We start from the raw sequence: 21,178 nt of genomic DNA on the forward strand, positions 1-21,178 counted from the left end.
ACCAATTAATTTGAATTTTGGGGGAGAAGAGCCAAGGCATTCATATTTTTTAATGTTTCTAGGTGAATTAAATATGCAGTCAAGATTGAGAATCACTACCTTAAATTCTCCCTTCTCTTGTACCTCATTAGTCTCTTCTAAATAAACAGCATAAAAAATATGGAAAAAAACATTTATTTTTTTTCAAAAGAAGGTAAAAAGGGGAGGGATTTTTTAAAAATTTTTATTTATTTATGATAGAGAAAGAGAGAGAGAGGCAGAGACATAGGCAGAGGGAGAAGCAGGCTCCACGCACTGGGAGCCCGACGTGGGATTCGATCCCGGGTCTCCAGGATCGCGCCCTGGGCCAAAGGCAGGCGCTAAACCGCTGCACCACCCAGGGATCCCCAGGGAGGGATTTTTTAAAGAAAAAAATGACAAAGGCCCAAAATGTTTACAAAAATCCAAATGCAGAGCAATCACAATAAACATTAGTGGACAAAAGTAAACAGGAAAAGGGCAAAGACTAAGCAATTAAATGTTTTTAGAAACCTATTCTGTATGCTATCTCCAAGATACATATTTTAAACATCAGACCAAAAAAAAAAAAAAAAAAAAGGTTAGCAGTAAAAGGATGAATAACAGTAAAAAGCATGCCAGAAAAATACTGATCATAACCAAGTTGGTATGGTTAAATTACTATCAAACAAAATAGATAATAAGGCAAGAAACAAAGCTAGAAAGAAGACTGATTTCGTCAACAAGTAGTTCTAAATTTGTGTATATCCAATAACATGGCCTGAAAAACATATAAAACAAAAATTATAAGAAAAAATGGAACAGAGGGTTTAAAAATATCAGTAAATGGCAGATAAAGTATATTAAATATCAATAAGCATATTATATATCTGCACAATTTAATAATCTTGTTCTAACATCTATATTTTGAACACTGAATGCAGTAACTTGAAAAATATACTTTCCAAAGATAAACAGAACATTTATAATACTACAAGAAATATAAAGTGCCCAGGAATAAACATAAAAAGGTACTCATGATCTTTACAAAGAAAATGATTAAACTCTATTGAAAAGATCTGAAAAACTCCTAAATATACAGAGTGATATATACTATGTCCAGGGATAGGAACTCAATACTATGAAGACACCAGTTTTTAACTGATCTACAGAATCAGTGTTATCCTAAATAAAGGCCAAATAGGGATTTTTTTTTTTGAGCCTGTCAAGATGATTGATTAGTTTAGATGGAGGAGAAAAGGATCATGAATAGCCAAGAGACTCCTTAAAAAGGGTAGAATGTGTCTTCCACAAAGTAAGATTTCTCAGCTCAGCAGTTTAGCGCCACCTTCAGCCCAGGGCCTGATCCTGGAGACCTGAGATCGAGTCCCACATCGGGCTCCCTGCATGGAGCCTGCTTCTCCCTCTACCTGTGTCTCTGCCTCTGCCTCTCTCTTTTTCTCTGTTTCTCATGAATAGATAAATAAAATCTTAAAAAAAAAAAAAAAAGTAAAGTGTCTCCAAGAGCTACAGCAATAAAGAGAATGAAGCACTGGCATATAGATAAATCACTGGAATAAAATATACAAACACACACATATATATGGAAACTTGATTTATGACAAAGCTGGCAACTGTGATCACTTGAAGAGGAATTAACTATTCAACGAACTATTGAAATAGTTATCCATTAAAAAAATTGGACTCTTACATTATAATCAGAACTCGTCTAGTTAAAGCCATATATATGTAATGTACAAATTATAAAATTTTTAGGAGATAATAAAGGATTTCTTAAACAAGATTCAAAAACACAAACCATAAAAAGGAAAGGACTGAAACTTGTCAACATTAAGAACTGTTTATTAAAAAACAGTGTAAATAAACTACAAAACTTAGCCACAAACTAAGAGAAAACATCTATAATAATACACTCAACAAAGGGTAAATATTATCCAGAATGTAAAAACACTGATATGAAAAGACAACACAATAGAAATTATAGAAGAGGAAATGAGTGGCCAATAACTATAAGAAAAGATTTCCAATCTCAATATTTGTTAGAGAAAAGCAAATTGAAATCACCTCAAGATCTCATTTTATCCCATTCTATATCCATGAGATCCTTAAAAATTTAGAAGACCAAAAATATCAAGTGTTGGCAAGGATGTGGAACAGCACACCCTACTGGTGGGAGTTTAAATTCATTCTTTACAGTAAAAATCTGGATTTATGTAGCACAATTGAAGTTATAAACATGCACTTGCACTATTTTGTATATACTCTCAAAGTCATATTGGAATCACCCAGAGAGCCTTAAAAAATACTAATGCTTGAACCTTATTTCCCAGAGATTTGGACTGAATTGGAACATGACACTGAGGGGGAAAAAAAGAACCCACCAGAAAAACCCAAACCCAAACCCAAACCCCAACTCACCGTAGAATAGTATGATTCCATTGTATTAGCTAAAAACCATGCAAAAGGAAACAACATTTTGCTTACAGGCACACATGTGATAAAACTAATTTATTTTAAAAGCACACACAAAAATAATTGGCACAGTGGACCAAGAGGGAGATGGAATGGGGAAAGTACAAAGTGGGAGATCAAAGGTACTAATAATGTTCTAGTTCTTAAGTTTAGTAGTGAATACAGGTGTACCTTCTATACTGTCTATATAGCTTTTATTATTTGGTATCTATGTGATATTTAATAAAATGAACTAAGTAGAACACCTGGGTGGCTCATTGGCTGAGCATTTGGCTTTGGCTTACAGTGTGAGCCTCGAGTCCTCAGATTGAGTCCCAGGATCAAGTCCACATCAGACACCCTGCTTGGAGCCTGCTTCTCCCTCTGCCTGTGTCTCTGCCTCTCTCTGTGTGTGCGTCTCATGAATAAAGAAATAAAATCTTTAAAAAATAAAATTAAATTAATTAAGCATTACTAACAGGTTACTTATACAAAAAAGAGCAGTACTTCAAGTTCTTATCAACAGTAAGTTATCAGTATATGCTATTATTTGTCCTTCCCCCAGGAAAATAAAAGTTTGTCTTTGAAGAGCAGCCAAAAAGAAAAGGCAAGGATGCTTTACTTTAGTGTGGTATTCATCTTTAACAGTAGTCTACTATCTAATAAAGAACCTTTAACCTCAAAACTAAAGTTTTGGTATCTTTTCTCAAAAGCCAACTTTAGGAGTCAATGTGGTATGTACAAACAGCATTTACATTACAGCCAAACAGATCTTGTTTCAACTACAACTCTGTCCCTTACTGTGTGGCTCTGGTAAGTTTGTTTGTTTTTAATTTGAGCCTGGTTTCCTCATGTAAAAATAAAAGATAATTTATTCAACAAGCATTTATGGAACACCTACCATGTGCCAGAGAATGTGCCAGGTATTCTACAACAATGTACAAGAAACAAATACATGGTTTCTGCTCTTCCAAAAGCAAATTAATTCCTATTTCAAAGGTTGCTGAAAATATTATAAAGGAATTTGAAATGGTGCCTGAAATCTACTTGATATTCAATAAATGTTTTTTTCTCTTTCTTTTTTCCCTTGGATTATTTCAAGCTACTAAAATGGGATTACTCCTTTTAGAAGCCCTGTCTAGTGGTCTAACATTACAAAAAACATCAGTGAAATAACATCTATGATAGTAAAGCACTATACAAATATTAGCTGACTTAACATATTTTACAAACATTAGATGTTATCAATCTTATCTATCATCAAATGAAAATGCTGGCACCTGAATCAAAGCAAAACTATTTTAAAATTATGAACCCAAGCATTATTGGATTCAGATTCACAGTGTTTTTATATTTTTAATGATTTGACTTAAAATGTATCCTTGTAATATCTGCAATTTTCTTTTAATATGGCTAGCTTTCAAAGTCACATTATTTTGGTGGGATTTATTATTGTAGGATTTTGTTTTTCCCACTTAAAAATATCTTGCAAATTCATGTTGCTGAGAGGCAAAACGGAAATAACTGTAAGTCAAATAGCACTAGCACAGTACTTTTCACAAGAAAGGAGGATTAACAAATATTTACAGGATGAAGCAAATAGTGCGATTTTAGTTCAGTTGTGTGGCTGATGGGATTAGATCATTTTAAGAATGCACACCACTTGGTGGATGCTGTATGTAGGATGGAAGAAATAGCTCAGTCTTCTGAATAAGATCTAGTAGTAGGCTGTATTGGTTCACAGTCTGAGGGATTTTTTTTTTTTCAAACCAAGGTGTTGATTCACAAAATCATCACTTCACACTAGAAGCAGCAAAAAACACGGTATTGAGTCAGTTCTCTTCTCAGTGCCCTTGAAAACAGATTTGCTTCTCTTAATCTAGTGTGGCATTTGCTTTCCTTTTCCTCTTTAGTTTTTTCATTGAAAAAGTAATATATCTGGTTAAAATTGGAGAATAAAAGTTAAAAGATTTGGTAACACACTCTGACAGATGATTCATGAAAAAGCACCCACACATATTACTGACAGAAATAAAAGTTGGTACAAACTCTCTAGAGAAAAAGTTAACAGTGGCTGTCTATGGCAAGGAGAACTGGGGTAGCTGGAAGTCAGGAGTAGGAGGGAAACAAACTTTTAACTTTACACTCTTTGTAACTTTTGAACAGTGTAACTTTTCCATATAATTTTTGTTTTTAAGCAATACAAGCAGATGATTAAAAATTCAAAGCATACAGACCAGAAGGCCCCATGCCCCAGGCAAACACTAGTGTTGAGTTCTTATCTATTTTCCTAGATATGTCCTAGGCATTTTTCACATGCAGAAACTAGGCCTTCTTAACAGAAATAAACATCAACAGAAAAAGACTAATCTTAAGGCTGAAAGTTCTGCAAAGCTAAAAGAGCCCACAGAAAATATTAATCAACAAGTATCCAAGTGTCCCACCACTGTCAGGTAGTTCCCTATAAGAAACTTGCAATCTAGATGAGGAAATAAAATAGATGTCAAGAACAAGTGAATGTCCAAAGAAGCTATATCAACTGAACACAAGGACTTAGAAGAAGGAAAACCTTAATGGCAGCTAAAAAAGCTATTTTGATAAGAAGTTTGACCTGGGTTAGTCCTCATACCATCTAAAAAGTTTAAAAGAAACAGGTAAGAATATTAAAAAGTGCAAACATCAAGCAGAATCAAAATGACGTGTGCCATAGTTTAGCCATTAAAACTTACAAGCACCCAAATTCCTGAGGTCCAGTAACTTATTACCATTTCTAGAATGCACAACAATTTGGAAAAGAGAAAGTTTTGGTGCTTACATCAATCTGCTCCTGCATATTAAGTTTTCTTTATTTTTGAATAGCAATTTTAAGTTTTCATACGTGTCATCTCACTTAATCCTTACAACCTGTAATCATTGTGTTAATCACAGTTTACAAATGAGGAGATCGAAGAATGTGGTAGTAAAAAGTAGTCCAAAGTAACCAGCCTTTTTTTTTTTTTCCTCCTTTTTTAAAACTCTCACTTTTGGCATGACGCGGGGGGGGGGGGGGGGGGGGGGGGGGGGGGTTCTGCAGACCCACTCCTCAGTGAAACTGATGAAAATTATAAAATAAAAAATAAAAAAAACAAACCATACCCCTACCCTAGCCATTTGAAGTCCCTGGAAATGGTCCTAAGGACATACAGCAGATGAAGAACCATCTACTCAAGAAAATCTACTAAAGCTTGGTAAGGACAAGTGGTGTTTGAATGACAACCCACTCTCCCTCCTTTCCCTATCACAGCTCAGCAGGACAGAAATTCCACTCCAGACCGAGAAGACAAAGACAAGGGCTCTTTTGAACCCCAGCTCCCAGTCAGAGGACTAACCTTAGCAGAAGGGGCAGCATGTCAGCATTTCTCACCTTGCCCATGGCTACCTGCTGCTGAAGCTAAGTCCTACGTGAGCATGGCCAAGAAGTGGAGGCTCCCTTCTGCCCAGGGGCTGCTGGTCAGGAGGCTTTATCTTGAGCAAGGCACTAAGATTCCAAGGCCCTGATTCTCTTACCCAGGCTCACAAGGTGGGCCAGGCAAGTCTGGGAGACCTGGAGCTGCAGCCACCCACTCCACTGAGCTTGGTTCCTGTATCAGAATGTCACTTAGATGTGTCCATTGTCCCAGCCTCGAGCATTACAGCCTTGTTCAGAGATTTCCCCTGGGGATAGAAGCAGAGCATAAAATACTTCCCCAAATCTCTTTTTTAAAAGGAGCGGACTTCATTTGCAACAGAGTGTAGAGAAGTTCAAACCTAAGGGTTCTTTTCAAAAAAATAAAAATAAAAAAGGTCGTGCTGAAAGGCAAATGGGAGGTTATGGACACTGGAGATAAAGGTTAAATTGTAGACCTGCTAATTTGCTGGAGAGAAATTGAGAGCAGGGAGGAGACTTTTTGGGCCCAGGATAAATTTCAAACATTGACTTTGGGAAGCATACCTTTAAAGGAGCCTGAATTTGACTGGATCAGTCTGTGAATAATGCTGAAAAAATAGAGCAATCAGCCTGGAATTTTGTGGAGTTTCAGAGCTGGGTGTGGTCTGGGAAAGAGACAGCTAAAGAGAGTCTGGCCAGAATCAATGCCATCTCTAGATGATTGTAGGCATACCCCAAGCTGTGTTAACCAGGGCATATTCAGAGGCTTCACACTCTAGGGGGATGAGGGAACAGACTTGTTTCTAAGATAGAAAAAAAACTCCTATAACTCAACAACAAAAAAGACAAATAAGCCAATTAAAAAATTGACAAAGGATTTAAATAGATATTTCTTTAAGGATATACAAATGGCCAAAAAGCATACAAAAAAATATTCAACATCCTTTGTTATTAAGGAAGTGCAAATCAAACTCACAATAAGATACTGCACCATTTCAATGGCTGTAATCAGAAACTGAAAATAACAAGCACTGGCAAGGATGAAGTAAGAATGGAACCCTCAGGGCACTAGCATGGCTCAATTAGCATCAGACTCCTGATTCAGATCAGCTCAAGATCTCAGGTTGGTGGGATTGAGGCCCCTATCAGGCTCTGTGCTCAGCAGTGTCTGCGGGAGATACTCTCTCTCTCCTTCTCCCTTCCCCAACTTGTGCATGCGCTCTCTCTCTCTCTCAAATAAATAAATAATATCTTAAAAAAAATAAAATGGAAGTGGAACCCTTAAACATTGCTAGTGGGGATATCATATGGTGCAGCTACTGTGGAGAATAATATGGCACTTTCTCAATAACTTAAACAAGAACAACCATATAACCCAGCAATTCCACTCCCAGGTATACACTCAAAAGAAACTGAAAACAAGTATTCAAACAAAAACTTGGACACAAATGTTTATAGCAGCATTATCCATAATAGCCAAAAGGTGGAAACTGAATGCCCATCAATGAATGGTTAAACAAAATATGGTATATTCACACAATATAATATTATTTAGTAATAAAAAGAAATGAAATTCTGAAAAATGCTACAACAGAAGCCAGACGCAAAAGGCCACACACACATTGTATGATTCCATTGATATGAAATATCCGTAACGAGAAATCCACAGAGCCAAAAAGTAGATCAGAGGTTATAAGGAGCTAGGTAAGGGGAATGGAGAGCTTTTGCTATAGAGTTTCAGTTGGAGTGATGAAAAAGTTTTAAAAAATAGACAGTAGTAATGGTAAATATAATTAATGGCAATAGCCAAACTGTGGAAGGAGCCTCGTTGTCCATCGAAAGATGAATGGATAAAGAAGATGTGGTTTATGTATACAATGGAATATTACTCAGCCATTAGAAACGATGAATACCCACCATTTGCTTCGACATGGATAGAACTGGAGGGTATTATGCTGAGTGAAATAAGTCAGTCGGAGAAGGACAATCATTATATTGTCTCATTTGGAGATTATAAAAAATAGTGAAAGGGATTATAGGGGAAAGGAGAGAAAATGAGTGGGAAATATCAGAGAGGGTGACAACATGAGAGATTCCTAACTCTGGGAAACGAGAAAGGGGTAGTGGAAGGGGAGGTGGGTGGGAGATGGGGTGAGTGGGTGATGGGCACTGAGGGGAGCACTTGATGGATTGAGCACTGGGTGTTATATGTTGACAAATCGAACTCCAATAAAAAAATATTCATTAAAATAAATGTCCATATTAAAAAATAATAATAACAATTAGTGGTAGTGAACTGTACACTTAAAAATGGTTAAAATGGTTATTTTATGTAACATATATAACTACACACACACACACACAAACACACCTAATGCCAAACTTCAACACGCAGTATGAGATGCAGCATGAAAATCTTAGTATGACACTCTTCACAGTATGAGATTCAGATACAAAATTACACGTCTTCTGGGTTTCATTTAACAGGCTTATACTTTCAGTTCATTCTTAGCTTTAAAAGGTATTTAAATGTATAAATTCTAGGCTTGAACAATGTTCCTATTATATGAAGTACTTTTCTTAGGTTTTCTCAGCCTAATTTAATTTTATGATGTGTGACCATTTATCTATCACACTTTGGCATAACAGAATTGTAATTTTAAAAGCTCAGATATGAATTACACATTTACATATAAATTGTGGAATGTCCAAAAGCAAAAAGCAAACCTAGTAAGATAAAATTTCATATCCTCTAGGTATGGCTATAATAAAAAAAAAAAAAAAAGAAGGGCAATAACAAAGGTTGGCAATGATGTGGGGAAACAGGAACACTCATGCATTGCTGATAGGATTATAAAATGGTACATCCACCTTGGAAAATTGTTTGGCAGCTTCTCAAAATATTAGACACAGAGTTGCTATATGACTCAGCAATATGACCCAAGAGACATGAAATCATTTGCTTATTGAAATGTTTTCATAAATGTTCATAGTAGCATTATTAATAATAACCAGAAGATAGAAACAATCCAAATATCCATCAACTGCCAAATGGATAAACAAAATATTGTACATCTATACAATATTTATGAATATAAAAGGGAATGAAGTACTGATAAATGCTATAACACGAACGCACCTCAAAAATGTGCTAAGGGGATCCCTGGGTGGCGCAGCAGTTTAGCGCCTGCCTTTGGCCCAGGGCGCGATCCTGGAGACCCGGGATCGAATCCCACGTCGGGCTCCTGGTGCATGGAGCCTGCTTCTCCCTCTGCCTATGTCTCTGCCTCTCTCTCTCTCTCTCTCTCTCCTCTGTGATTATCATAAATAAAACAAAAACAACAACAAAAAAAAAACAAAAATGTGCTAAGAAATAACAGCCAAACACAAAAGACCATATGTTGTATGATTCCATTTATTTGAAATGCTCTCCAAAAGGCAAATCTATAGAAGGTACTTTAGTGGTTACCTAGAACTGAGGGTAGGAATGGTAAGGGACAACTATTGGGTACTAGGTTTCACTTAGGGGTGATGAAAAGGCTCTGAAATTAGATTGTAGTGATTGATGGCTGCACAATCTTGTGAATATACTAAAAACCATGGAACTGTATTTTTAAGTGAGTAAATTTTATGGTATATAAAATATATCTCAATAAAGTTGTGTCTTTAAAAACCTGCTCCATCATTTTGTTCCTATAGCCACCCAACTTTATTTCCTATATTACCAATATGAACCTTCAACTTTGTTCATTCTGGATCCATTGCTTGACTCTGCTCACATTGTTCCCCTACTGGGAATATTCTCCCTAGATTTCACTCCAGTCACAAATTTATTTTGAATATTTTCCTGACCAAGTCAATTCCTCATTGACCGAATTTTCTTCTAAAGTCCATACCACTTGCAATTGTTAAGACTGTAATCCCAAATATATACATAAAGCAGTTTTATCTTATGTCCCATTAATAGCTAATTTTTGCCATAATCTCTAATTCTTGCCTTTAATCACTTTTATCTTCTCAGAGACAAGCTAGCATCTTAAACACAGATGGTACAAATGTCTACTGAATAACATATGCATGTCTTAATGCAACTTCCTACATACGTGTTCAGTAGTACCCAAGCCTTAACAAATATCCAAAGTCTTTTTTTTTTTTTTTTTTTTAATATCCAAAGTCTTAAAACAGGAAACAGAAAGGAAGAAAAAGGAAACTAAAATGATGGGACATTTATCATTTCTCAACAGTGTATTAGAGAAGTGTATGTTTTCACTGTTTATTTCAAGGTGGCTTTTTATTGCTGTCCTCAAATCTGGGTGTGCACTAGGCATACTTATCTTTTCTTTTCTTTTTTTTTTTTTAAAGTAGGCTCCACACCCAGTGTGGAGCCCGATATAGGGCTTGGTCTCATGACCCTGAGATCATAACCTGAGTAGAAATCAAGAGTCTATGGCTTAACCTGCTTAACCAACTGAGCCACTCACACACCACAAGAGAAGGAAGAATTTAAATATGAAACTCAACTTTCTCCTAACAGTAGGGTGCCAAGATTCAAACCCCAACACCTTTACATACAGTCAGGACAATATTAACACAATGAAGATCAGAAGTACTAGACAGAGGTGTGTGAGGTGGGAATAAAAAGGTTCTACTTTCAAAGTTTAGAGGGTGAGCAAGGGCAGAAGACAAGTCTTAAAAACCAAACTTCTGAAAGCAACAAAGACAGTAGGTCATAGCAAAAAGCCACAAATTGCTGAAACCTAGATCTAGAGCCTTACTGCAGGAGCCTAGGACCAACAAATTCAAAAGCATTTCTTTCTGGTACCCTGAACAGGAAAGTCTAATTCTACTATGTGAAATTCCTCCACCTGGCCCTGAAATGTTACAAACATAAAACACTTCTCATTGTTTAATATCAGAAAAATGTGTTTTTCCCTTCCTCTGTATTTGTACTTATCTGGTAACTTGCCTTGTGTTGTTTAAATTAGGCCAAAATACACATACTGTAATCATTCAAACTTGTTTATGGGATTTCTCTGGTAGCAAAGGAGTTATCTTCAAATGTATCACTATTTCAGTTTGTTATATATTTTTTTTTACTTGCTTAATTTGGGTCTCTTTAATAATTACTTGCTTATTTGCAAAACTCTTTAAATTATAACTTTCCTTCCCTGTCATTTTGTTTTTAATATTCAGTGGTTTACATTAAGGGATTATGAAATGTATTTAAGGTGGGTAATTCTTGACTTCAACAGTCAGCAGACTAGTAAGGTGCAAAGAGAAAATAAACAATATAAACACCTAGAGGAGAACGTTTTTCACAATTTATGTATTGTTATTTTATCATTTGCCTGCCTTCTTTGAACTCACATTTATAGATGCTAACACTCCCAGTTTAAATGTTAAATGAAGCATTTTTATTCTGCTTTTTGCAGAGGCTATCCAGATTTCTTTGAACTATGTATGAATATAGACAGCATTTGATTATCATTTTGAATAATGACTTCAACATAACAGGACAACTTCTCCCAATGAATACTTTGTTATAACAAGAAGGAAAGCATCATTATCAGGAGTCCAAAGTACTGAACCAGAGTAGAGCAGTTATATACAGGTCTTGTCATTTGATAGAATCACCCAGATGTATAAATAAGAATCTTGACTTATTTAAATCACTGAATAAATGAAAGAAATACAGAAAGCACCATTTATCAACATCCATTTCTCTCTGTCCATTATTATACTACTGGCCAATGATGTTAAATAGCTTGTGAAATTGGTAAATGAAAGGCTTTCAACTGCCTTCAAGTAAAAAAAACTAGTAACTTTTAAATAATGTATAACAAGGGCAAGCTGACAATGCCTGGAATATACTAGGAGTTCAAAAAATTATTGCTGAACAAAGAACTAAAATCAGAGCTTTCATGAGGTACATAGAGCATAAATAATTTCTTATAAAATAAATGTGTTTCTTAAAGATTTTGGAAAAGAAAATATCTACATTTGTATTTTCTTATTTTATCTTTTAAAATATGACTTAAATCCCAAAATATTAATTGGGGGTTGAATGTCCATGAAAGAGATCTTAAAAATCTTCATTATAATCTCTTCAAGTTTCTCTAGTTCATCAATTCACAGTTATACAAGGAGAACAAATGGAGTACTAAATTAAAAATTCATTCCTTTCAATCACAATGTCAGTAATACAGCCAGTAGGTCAGGAAATCAGAGAAGTTTGAATTTTCTATATATATATTTTTAAGGATTACTGTTGACAAAACTTCAGGTTCTACTTATGGTCTATCCACACAACTGTTACTAAATTTATAGCAAACCCACAGAAGAAAAATATCAAAGAGCAACCTATTCCTCAAGATGGGAAGCACAACTTACTTCAACTTGAAACAGTTCTCCAGCTCCCTCACAGTCATTGGATGTGATTATTGGAGTATGAATATGCACAAAGCCATTGTCCTGGAAGAAAAGAAAAAACCCACCTTTCTTTAGCATATTTGTATATAAAACAATTTTAAGAACACACTATTTATTATACTACTAAAAGAGCACTAAAAGAATGCCATATCAAATCTATAACCCCCAAAGTATAACTATTGAGGTATCAAGGTGAGTATTTTACTATGCAGAGAGGCACAAAGAATTTAATTTTATTTTAAATATTTTATTTATTTATTCATGAGAGACACAGACTGAGAGAGAGAGAGAGGCAGAGACACAGGCAGAGGGAGAAGCAGGCTCCATGCAGGGAGCCTGATGTGGGACTTGATCCCGGGATCACACCCTGGACGGAAGGCAGGCGCTAAACCGCTGAGCCACCCAGGGATCCCCACAAAGAATTTTATTTTATTATTTTTTTTATTTTTTACTTTTTTTTTCACAAATAATTTTAAATCAAGAACTGACTTAGATACTTTCTAGTCCAATGTGATTTCAAAAATAAGGAAATTGAGGCCCAAAGAGATTTTTTTTTTTAAAGATTTTATTTATTCATCCATGATAGACACAGAGAGAGAGGGAGAGGCAGAGACACAGGCAGAGGGAGAAGCAGGCTCCATGCTGGGAGCCGAACGTGGGACTTGATCCCAGATCCCAAGACCACGCCCTGGACCAAAGGCAGGCGCCAAACTGCTGAGCCACCCAGGGATCCCCCCAGAGAGATTTAATGACAAATTCACACAACTAGTCGGTCGCAAAGACAGCCAGTACTGGAACCTAGGCCTTTGGGATCTCTCTAGTGTATTTTTAATTCCCACTTCTCTCACACACTGGTAGTGACTCAATACACACACACACACACACACACACACTCACTCACTCAAGGCTAGTACATAATGATGTTGCCTTTACTGTTTACAAAGTGATCAACGTGAAGTTTGGTATTTGGGGAAGAGACCCCCAATTATCACAAACTACCAAAAAAGGAGAAAAATTAAAGTTGACAAATAGGGACTGAATAAATAAATAGCAACAAAAGCAGAAATGATTTTTAGGAAATCTGTCATTCAGTTGATGGCACGGTACACTACACATGGCAGAGGCAGTGCATTTCCTTTGCCTCAAGGAAGATTCTGAGCAGCAAATCCATCCATTACTGAGGCGCCCAACTGCAATTCTTCCGCTCCAAAGTCTGAGCTATTTCCATTAGTGAACCACAAAAGCTGTTTGCTAGTAGGATCGAAATAACCCAGCAACTTCAAGGTTATGCTTCTTTCATTTTGACTATGGATGTAGGCAAAAGGTTACATTCTGTGTAAATGTTGCAGGTGGGTGTAGAGGCAGTTCAAGTGAACTTACTCTGCAGAGGCAGAATAGTATGTGTTTCACACAAAAGTTTTGGTCTTGAAATCAATACAATGAATTCATACGTGCATATTTAATCTCTGCCAAATTGTGTCTATCACTGGTAGAATGTGTCTCAGTGCATTACACCAGGGACCTCCCAAATTTGCCCCTCCCTTTCTAAAAAGGGTGAATTTAACTATTCTGGCTATGATACAAAAATGCCCAATTAACAACTTGTCTAATGATGTAGACTGATTAAATATTCAAGCTATAAATTAGGAGTCTTAGAAAATATTCAAATATATACTTAACCTGGAGCTACATGCCTAGAGGTGCCACACAAAGCACATTATAAGAATGAATGAAATATAATCAATAACATTACTGCATAAAATTTTTATCTTCTAGGAACCAGAATTATGGACATGAATCATTTATTCCACATGAATGCAGGCAACTATGAGCAGGAGTGCAGTAAACAAAGAAAGGAAGTGAAAAATCCAAAGGAAACGAGGGTGGTGAGAGGGAGGGGGAGAGGGAGGAGAAAATTTAACGGCTAAATGTAATTGCCAAAGTTAGAACGAACTGGTCAATTGCCACAAGAAACAAAACTGCAAATCTTATGGAAATAATTATATGGGTTAAAAAAATCACTCAAGTAGTGGGAATTATTCTTAATACTCAATTAGTGCTAAACCTTTCAAAACGTGTCACTAGCTTTTTAAGTCTTAATACTGCTAGAAGGCTTTTATCAAAGTCTATAACATTCCCGCCAAAAGCTATAAAGAACAAAGTTCAAAGAAAGAATAAGAAAGCACAGAGAACAAAATTCAAGACAGCAAGTAGATAGGGACATAGCAGAATAAAAAGGAAAACAACAGCAAGGAGTGGAGGAGTACTGTTTGCCTCCACCAGGGTAACAGTGTCAGGTATTTATCCCATCCTACATTCAGCAAAGGGGTTCCTAATTAGAGATAGGAAGACCAGAGAAGGGGCCAAAAATAAAAGTACACATTTACCCAGGGTTTTTTTTTCCCCTCTTAAGATTTTTTTATTAAAAAAAAGAAAAAGATTTATTTATTTATTTGAGAGAGAGAGGGGGAAAGCACAAGCAGGGCAAGGGGCAGAAGGAGAGGGAGAAGGAAACTGTAGCTGAGGAGGGACCTGCCAGTGATGTGAAGCTCGATCCCAAAACCCTGGATCACGACCTGAGCCAAAAGCAGACACTTAACTGACTGAGCCACCCAGGCACCCCTACTCACTCAATTTTTCTGCTTCCACCCACCACCTCTGAATCTCTAAGTATTTTTGATACACACTTTTTTTTTTGATACACACTTTAGAACTAGATATTTTATATGGCACTGAGTATCTGAAAATTATAAAATTCACATACTAAGGCCCATGCATACCAAAGACTCCTGGACTGTATTTTTCTTTTACACTTACACAAAGCATGCATCATTATTTAATCAGAATCAATAGCAAAGAAACATGACAATAATTGCTAGCCAATGACAACAGAAAATGACAGCAAAAAGACAAAAAAAAAAAAATCCATAAAAAGCAGTCATAGGGACGCAAAGACACAATAGTCTGGGGTTGTTCAACAGAGGGGCAAAGAATACACCCTGACAGCCTTTTTAAGACTTTCTCATACAGAAGAGGGAACTATCTGATAAAGGGAAGAACCTGGACTCATCCAGAAAGGGCAAACTCTTCAATGGGCTCAATTAGGAAGCCAGGGAAATATGTAATATATTTTAGGATAACTTCCACTGGAAATTGGAAAAAATAGTGCCTAACAAAATAATTGTTATGGGAGAAACTCAGCTCTTCTAAATAATTCATTCCTTGAGGATTCTACCAAGTTTTAGAACATAGCAAATTTGTCAATTTTATGCATAAACCAACTTAATATATATATATTTTTAATTTTCCTTTATTTATGATAGTCACACAGAGAGAGAGGGAGAGAGGCAGAGACACAGGCAGAGGGAGAAGCAGGCTCCATGCACCGGGAGCCCGACGTGGGATTCGATCCCGGGTCTCCAGGATCGCGCCCTGGGCCAAAGGCAGGCACCAAACCGCTGCGCCACCCAGGGATCCCCCAACTTAAATACAAAACATTTTTGATACTCAAAACAAAAAAATGCCTTTCTAATATAGAAATATTAGAAAAAAATAGCAACAAAAAAGTTGCTAGGATATTTAAGTTCGGATATTTTAACGTATGAAACTCTTACTTAGATTTTAAGTCTTAACATCTTTCAGGGAGCCAAAAGTATTAAGTCACAGAAACAGTACCAAATACAAATAACATATAACTATTATTTAATATGCACTATAATACCCTGTGATTTCAATTCAATGCTAACTGTTATACATACAAATGGGTAACATTATAGAATTATCAGGATTATATTTTCTAGGGCTTCACAATTAAAAAGTGAATTTATAACACTCAAAATTACCTGCCTTTATAATTATAACCAATAGTGCTAAAATTCATTATTTTCAACCACTTAAAATGTTATTTTGCTTATTTTTTATTTAATATTTTCCTAGTTTATTTTTTAAATTGTTTACATTTTTGTAAAAGCTTCCCATAATAAATGTAGCAAGTAGGTAAAGCTCACTTGTCAATGGACTGCCAATATCACCACCTAGTGGTCAGAAATCTATAAAAGTTTCTGTATCGAAGCACTTGATGTTCTTTAGCTGTTTCACCAGCAATGAACTCTGGAGAAGCTTTTCAAACAGCAAGAACTATCCTTGTAAACTACAATAGGGCTGGGCCTGCATGAATTTGGACGCCTCCAAGGGAAAGGTAGCATGTTTGACAAACTCTGCCAATCAGCTGGATCTGTAGAAATGGGATAGGAAGAGCTCCAGAACAATACTGAACTTTATCTGCTGCGCCAATCCTGGGCTTTGGGGCTCTCTCATCCACATTCTTTCATTCACCTGATCAACTTAACAACTATATTCCCCTATGGCTTTCACAGATAGAGGCAAGTAGCTGACAAGCAACACTAAATAAGACAAAATGCCTTTAGTTGTGTACCAATCTACTTGATTAACACCAATAGTTCTTTTTTTTTTTTTTTTTTTTTTTTTATAAATTTTTTTTTTTTTTAAATTTTTATTTATTTATGATAGTCACAGAGAGAGAGAGAGAGGCAGAGATACAGGCAGAGGGAGAAGCAGGCTCCATGCACCGGGAGCCTGACGTGGGATTCGATCCCGGGTCTCCAGGATCGCGCCCTGGGCCAAAGGCAGGCGCCAAACCGCTGCGCCACCCAGGGATCCCCCAATAGTTCTTTAAAAGTAGTGCCTACTACATATAAAATATGTCTGTGATCAAGATGGAAAAAAAATCCCCCTTGAAACAACCAAAAACAATAGAAACCAACTATTCCTTACCCCTCAAAAGCACATTAAAGGATGATTTTCAAGACAATGGATATCAGACAGTGATCCTTGAGGTGGGAAATAAACTTTGTTGAACCCTCTCAACAGTCCAGCTTACTACCTTGAAATTGTCCAGGCCTTTGGAGGAAGAGGGGGGAAATAAAGTGTAGCCCAGCAGACTTCCTGAGTAGAGAGTCTGAGGGCAAAAGTGGCTAGAATTCATAGGAGAGCGCATCAGAGAGGACAGAGTTGCAGAGAGTACTCCAGAGATGTACAGAGGGTCACTTTGGAGTATTAAGTAGAAGAATCATAAGCACATACATGTGGGGAAACTACCAAAGGCCAAGGAAACAAACATCCAAAACAGACTAGAGGAAACAATGCTTGGTACTCGCATGTGGCTGCAAACAGTACCTGTTCCCACAAACCAGATTGGAAAAACTCAAAATTCACAAGGCACTAGGTAAAGTGCTCAGTAGCAGAAATTAACTAGTCCTAGACTGAGCACTGCTCCAGACCTATTTACCAAACCATAAAAGCAAGGCCCAAAAGGACCAGTTTCCAAGAAGCTTAACCTCACACCAAAACAAAGCTTATTAATATCCAACATAGTAAAATTCTCTAGGTCCGGCATCTAACCAAAGATTAGCACATAGGTGAAGAGGTAAGAAATCATAACCTGTAATGAGGAGACTAACAAATCAATCAAAAAGGACTTAAATAACTGACATGTTAGAATAATGAGGAAGACATAGTTATTAAACAACTATTAAAACTGTAAATAATTTTAATTAAAACTGTATGATATAGGGACACCTGGGTGGCTCAGTGGTTGAGGATCTTCGGCTCAGGGTGTGAGATCCTGGGATCTGGGATGGAGTCCCACATTAGGCTCCCTGCGGGGAACCTGCTTCTCCTTCTGCCTATGTCTCTGCCTCTCTCTCTCTGTGTCTCTCAGGAATAAATAAATACATCTTTTAAAAAAACAACTGTATTGTATATGTTAACAAAGTTAAGCAGAGATATGGAAGATATTTTTTTTTAAAGGCCCAAATTGCGCTTGCTTCAGCAGCAAGTATGCTAAAGTTGGATGAGGGTGTCCCCTGTGCAAGGATGACATACAAATTCATGAAACGTTCCATATTTTTCCACACAGAAGGAAAAAAACAAAGGCCTGAATCAAACATCTAGATATGAAACCCACAATGTGAGATGGAAAATGCATTAGATTGAAATAACTACAAATTAGTCGTTGAAAAAGAAAAGATCAATAAGCTTGGAGGCATAGCAATAGAAACTACCCCCTAAAAAAACACACAGGGAAAAAGGAATTTAACAAAAGAAAAGAACATCAGTGTGCTATGCAGCTATCATTAAGTGACTTCATATATATGGGCAATTGAAGTCTCCAAAGTGGGGAGGTAACATAAAAAATATTTGAAGAAATAATGGCTGAAAAACTTGCTGAAAATTAAAACACATAGATCCAAGAAACTTTACAAGGTCTAAACGAAAGAAACAAAGAAAACTGCACTAAGACACATCACAATCTAATTGCTCAAGACCAGTGATAGACAATTTTAAAGCAACCAAAGAAAAAAGTAGCATACAAGTAAAGAATGCTTGGAATAAATATGGTAACTAACAGAATTTTCAGGATACTACTCCAAGATTGCAATTATTCAACTTCTTCACAAGAAAGAATAGCCAAGGGGGGTGGAAAAAAACAACAACAAAAAAGAACTAAAAGCACACAAAGCACTTTACCTTAAAGAAAGAATGAATAGCAGCTGTGGCCTCACTGCGAACCCTCAGTATAGAGCCCAGAGCATTAGTTCTGCACCGAAGGTGAGGATATTGTCTCAGATACTCCAGAGGATGCCTCTCTTTATACTTAAAAGGGAACGCCTGCCAATAAATGGAAAAAACAAATTAAAAGCTAAAAAAGATAATGTTCTATAAAATCAGTTTCTATGACACTTGTTAAATAGTAATGCTTCAGAACAAAATTAAAATGTTTTCCTTTTATTTTTCTTAATATAAGTGAATATAGTCCACATTAGTTCCAAATTAGTAGAATGGTAGGTGGAATCAGAGATGTGGGTTTGAATTCAGCTCTACTACTTATTATCTGTAGAACCTCAGGCAAGGTTAATATTACTGAGGCTAATGTGTTATTTATCAAATTTCTATCCATTAGTTTGTATCAGTCACTACTTACAAATAGAGAGATTAGGATATAATTATGTAAAATAGTCTACTGTTTGGCACATAAGAATTCAGAATATTGTAGATATTAAAGATTATGTTTTCTACAGCTGTGTACACACAGCTGGTGTTCAATTTTAAAATCACCCAAATGTCTTGAAAGCCCACAATCATTTATAATCAATCAGCACTGTTTTTCACTGTTTATCAACATGTCTAAGAACATAAGGGAGGGTCAACAGCTTTCTGTCATCTGGCAGAGGAGTAGTGTATATTTACAAAAATTTCAAATTATGAGTCTACATAGAAATATTACACTCTGCCCACCCTCACTTTTTAAGATTAAGAAACAAACAAACCTTCAGACCAAAACCAAAGTTTCAATAAAAAGGTAACAGAAAAGCTAAGTAAAAAAGCCAAATTGGTAGCTTATTTCATTTAGTCTTATCTATTTCTTTGAGTGTACACGTTAATCTATTTCATAATAGAAAGAAGTACTACATCTACTAAAGTCAAAATATGCTTACATTAATAGGAGTTTGGGGACTACCTGGGGATCAGAATTCTCTAATGTCTGAACACTTAAAAATGAACCTGAAATCAAGGGGAAGATGAATGACAATGATAGAAGCCAAGTGAGAAAAATTTAAGAAGAGTAAAACACATGGCAAATTTTAATAATCATTATACTCCTCTAAAAATGCAAAACCAAAAGTAGTTACCTCTACAATGCCTCTCTTAGTTTCAAATTATTTTCACCATCTACTTTTCAGAAATCTTAAAACCAGATTCCTGATTTTACTTGTCAATTAGTATTTGTATTTCTTTAAAAATTATTCTGAATGACTTTTTTTTTTACAAGTTGCCTACTTTCTTTCTATTTCTGTGTATTTATTTTCCTTCAATTATCCAAAAGAAATAAAAATGAAAATGATGCAATTTCCCTATACTTCCTCATTTTTTATTCATTAAATACTTGAAAACAAGTATAGCAAAACTACAGGATAGTCAAATGGCTAGTACATCAATTTCAGCTGTGGCACTAGTCAGCAATATAATGTTATGCAAATCATGTCACCTGATTGGGTCTCATTTTCTCCAATTCAGAAACTGGGTTGATAACCTATGATTTTATATCCTCTAACTTCTTTATCAGGTGATAAATAAAAGCTACTAGCAAAGAGTCTTGCAAAAATAGGCATAAAGAAAAGAAAAAAAATTTTTAAGATTTATTTGAGAAAAAGCATGTGCACATGAGCAGGAGGGGGAGAGAGAAAACCAAGCAGAGTGAACACAGGGCCCAATGGGGGCCTTGATCTCAAGATCCTGAGATCACGACCTAAGCCGAAACCAAGAATCAGATGCTTAACCAACTGCACCACCCAGGCACTCCATACACGTCTCAACGTAGAATTTCTTATCTTTGCTCAGCCCAGTAATTACAGCACTCCAGTGCTGTCCCATAGAATTTTCTGTGATAAATGGAAATGTTCTGTATCCGTGCTACCCACTATGATAGCCAGCAGCTGCAGGTTATGACTGAACCCTTGAAATGTGGCTAATGCCACTGAGGAAGTAATTTAATTTTGATTGATTTAGTATTAAATTCATTGATATGAAATATGTACAGGTGGTTAGTGGCTACTGTATAGAACAACACAGTTCTAGATCCTGCAAAAGTCATTATTAGGCAGGGATTTTCTAAGAACATGGTCTGCCCCTGTATGTCTCTGGGGCTAACAGGGGCATCCTTGTAAAAGCAGCAAGTTTCAATTGTGACAGTTGTCCAAAGATGCATAAATTAATACTTTACTTTCACTCTTTAAACTCACCCATCCATATACTTCTTGCTATACTCTCTACAGTACTCAAGCTCTATAGCCT

The 21,178-nt window shown here is 36.2% G+C and overlaps 1 protein-coding gene and 1 pseudogene across 8 annotated transcripts in view; one reads left to right on the top strand and one right to left on the bottom strand.

Moving 5' to 3' along the window:
• The window catches only part of NARS2 (asparaginyl-tRNA synthetase 2, mitochondrial), a 130,531-nt gene that overhangs the window by 103,751 nt on the left and 5,602 nt on the right, over positions 1-21,178 (bottom strand). For all 8 annotated transcript variants that reach the window (XM_072726009.1, XM_072726011.1, XM_072726008.1 and 5 more), the window contains 2 exons: positions 18,854-18,994; positions 12,266-12,346 (listed from right to left, as the gene is read on the bottom strand). In XM_072726009.1, coding sequence (XP_072582110.1) covers positions 12,266-12,346; positions 18,854-18,994 — 222 coding nt within the window. The remainder of the gene's footprint in view (positions 1-12,265; positions 12,347-18,853; positions 18,995-21,178) is intronic.
• LOC112928768 (U6 spliceosomal RNA) lies at positions 18,147-18,234 on the top strand (annotated as a pseudogene).

The sequence above is a fragment of the Vulpes vulpes genome, chromosome 11 (assembly GCF_048418805.1).
Source record: "Vulpes vulpes isolate BD-2025 chromosome 11, VulVul3, whole genome shotgun sequence".
In the NCBI taxonomy this organism is placed as follows: Eukaryota; Metazoa; Chordata; class Mammalia; order Carnivora; family Canidae; genus Vulpes; species Vulpes vulpes.